This window comes from Portunus trituberculatus, chromosome 35, assembly GCF_017591435.1.
Source record: "Portunus trituberculatus isolate SZX2019 chromosome 35, ASM1759143v1, whole genome shotgun sequence".
Taxonomy (NCBI): Eukaryota; Metazoa; Arthropoda; class Malacostraca; order Decapoda; family Portunidae; genus Portunus; species Portunus trituberculatus.
This window is the reverse complement of record NC_059289.1, coordinates 14,185,216-14,188,425: the sequence shown is the minus strand read 5'-3', so window position 1 is coordinate 14,188,425 and position 3,210 is coordinate 14,185,216. Positions and strand designations below refer to the sequence as shown.

The following is a 3,210-nucleotide window of genomic DNA, read 5'->3' as shown; positions in this document are numbered from 1 at the left end:
TCATTTTTATCATTTCTTCGTCGTTACCTTTATTGTACATTTATTTACATTTTTCTGCCTCTTTTCTCTTTTTCCTTTTCTTTCCCTATACGTCACTTTTTGTCTTTTATCTATCGTCATATCTCAAGACTTTGAAGACATTTGTCCCTATCCTTTGGCTAATTCTATCGGCTCTTTAAGGAGAATGGTAACTGAGTGGTCCTTTTTCTTTTTTTTTCTTTATATTTTTGTTGTCCTTGGCCAATCCTCCTCTCTTGTACATAAAAATAATTATCTTTCATTTCATTTTTTTTATTAATCCATTTTTTTTTTTTTTATATTTCACTCTTTACATTTTACTTTTTATTTGTTCATTCTTTACATTTCACTCTTTATCTATTCTCATCCTTTTCTTTCATTGTCTTATCTTTCTGTTTCCCCTTTCCTTTCCTTTCCCTGCCGTATCTTAAACCCTTCTTCTATTCCCACATGCATCATACAATTCCTGAAGACATTATTAACATCACTACTTCCCACACTCCTTCCCTTTTTTTTTTTTTTTTTGCTCCTTTTCTCACCATCATTCCCTAACGCCCTATTCAACTTCATTACTTAATACCTTACCTATGTCCTATCTTCCATCTCTCCTACCCTTCGTCCCCGTCCAATTACATTCCCATCAGCTCTAGCTCCTGTACCTTCTCATCCCTTCACTTCAGATTTCTTTTACATCCTCTTACTGTACTGCTTTCATATCCCTTTACCCTCCCCTCTCTCCTCCAGGCAGCCATCCGTCCCTCTCTCTTTCTTCCTCTCCCGCTACCCCTTCTTGCATTTCAAAACCTGCGGTAGATAAGAGGCATTTTAAAATCAGAGCCAGATAGTTTTGTGACGTGACGAACCCAAGGCGAATGAGTCACGGCCGAGAGAGAGAGAGAGAGAGAGAGAGAGAGAGAGAGAGAGAGAGAGAGAGAGAGAGAGAGAGAGAGAGAGAGAGAGAGAGAGAGAGAAAGGGAAAGGTCATAGAGGGAGACTTAGACAGTTATGCAGATAGACTGACAGGCAGATAGATAGACAGACAGACAGAGACAGGCAAACAGACAAAATCACGGCTACATTAAAAACAGACAGACAGACAGACAAAGAGATAAGTCAGACAGACAGACAGACAGACAGACAGACAGACAGACAGACAGACAGAATGAATGGGTGGATGACAGAAAGGGAAGCAAACACACACAAACACACACACACACACACACACACACACACACACACACACACACACACACACACACACACACACAGCTATACCGACATATAGTTACAGACAGACAGACAGACAGACAGACAGACACAAACAGGCATTCATTAAAGACAACCTCCACAACATCAACGCAACCTCACTTTATTACATGTTCTCTCTCTCTCTCTCTCTCTCTCTCTCTCTCTCTCTCTCTCTCTCTCTCTCTCTCTCTCTCTCTCTCATCAACGATCGTCCTTATTGATTTATTTTAACGTAAAAATCAATTCTCTCTCTCTCTCTCTCTCTCTCTCTCTCTCTCTCTCTCTCTCTCTCTCTCTCTCTCTCTCTCTCTCTCTCTCTCTCTCTCTCTCGTTCGCTCATTTCTAACTTGACCTATCTCAACTTCACAAGCGTTGCACCATAAGAACATCAAGCCCTTTCATTGCACTCCTCTCCCTCTCCCTCTCACTCTCCCTCACTCTCTCTCCTTGCCTCTCCCCTACCCTTGTGTTGCAAGCAAAGATCTTTAATCCTGAATAGTGAGAGACGGGAGGGAGACATGGAAGGCCGGGAGTAGGAGGAGGAGGCAAGAAGAACGAGAACGAAGAGGCGTGGGAGGAAGGAGAGGAATAGGAGGAGGTGATGGTGTGCGAGAGAGGAGGAGGAGGAGGAGGAGGAGGAGGGAGAGATAGGGGGGACAGGGTAGAATGCAATCAATAATGACCTTCTTTGTCTGACCTACTTTTTCCGCTTTTTTGTGTTTGTTTCTGCTTTCACCCAGTCCTACTTCTTTAGGTACACCTCACCTGGCCCTCACCTGCCGCTGCACCTGCCCGTACCTCCTGCACCCACCCTGCACCCTCCCAGGTACTGCCAGGTGGGTGGACTGCAACAGGAAATCCAGAAGTTCTAGACTCACAAGGCTGACTGGGACAGGTCAAGAGAGGACGCCTAAAGGGAAGGAATTTATCACTTGACTGTCTCATACTAAGCTTCCTCTCTGTTACGTCATGCGTGAAGTGTGTATGAATATTTCACCTTGAAGCTATCAAAGGCTGAAAGAAAAGGAGGGAATGGTCGGTGAATAATTTGTGATCTTCGGTAAAGATCTTAAAAGTGTGAAATATCAAGTCAAGCCGCCAACGAAGGGAAGATTACGTGTCACAAGGAGGTATTATGTAAAGGTGACCTGTATTGTTTTGTCAGTTATCTAACTAATTAACTAACTCGATAAGAAAGCGAAATTACTGAGACAGCATAAGCATACACAATAACTCCTTCACTGACAACAAAACAACGAGACGGAGTAGCAACAAATGTCACTGGAGTCTCTGTCTCGCGCGCCCTCACAGTTTAACCCTTCCTGACAAGAATCGCCCACAATAACCACCAGGAACAGAGGCACTTCAACCAGCTTATTGAGGCCTCCAGCAGCCGTCGAGACGTAAACATTACCACGTGTGTGCTTGCTCCTCCTCGGGCCCTATTTTTCCCCTCCGAGTGACGTCACGAGAGGCGTTCGAAGATGTAGAAAGTTGGCTCGCGTCTATTAATGATTTTTTTTGCTCTCTCTCTCTCTCTCTCTCTCTCTCTCTCTCTCTCTCTCTCTCTCAGTTGTGGTGGTGATTGTGGTGGAGGTATTTGTCAGGATCGCTGGATCAAAGTGTTGGGAAGGAAATGTGTGTTTAGTGGTGGTAGTGTAGTAGTAGTGGTGGTGGTGGTGGTGGAGTCTGGCCAAGTGACTAGTAGTATCCTGAAAACGTCGGTTTCTTCGTCAATTATTCTCTCTCTCTCTCTCTCTCTCTCTCTCTCTCTCTCTCTCTCTCTCTCTCTCTCTCTCTCTCTCTCTGCACGTGGACCTACCTCATCTGCTCAACTTTTAGCCTAAGATCTCTTCCTTCTCCTCTTCCTCTTCCGTCACTATACGAACTCCCTCCTACTCTTCCTCTTCCTCTTCTTCTTCTTCCTCCTCCTCCTCCTCCTCC

The 3,210-nt window shown here is 44.5% G+C and overlaps 1 protein-coding gene across 1 annotated transcript in view; it reads left to right on the top strand.

Annotated features, from left to right (window-relative positions):
• Positions 1-2,138, top strand: part of LOC123513256 (proline-rich protein 12-like) — a 17,423-nt gene extending 15,285 nt beyond the window's left edge. The window contains exon 5 of the mRNA XM_045270328.1: positions 2,007-2,138. Within this exon, the coding sequence (XP_045126263.1) occupies positions 2,007-2,138 (132 nt within the window). The remainder of the gene's footprint in view (positions 1-2,006) is intronic.
• The last annotated feature ends 1,072 nt before the right edge of the window (positions 2,139-3,210 follow it).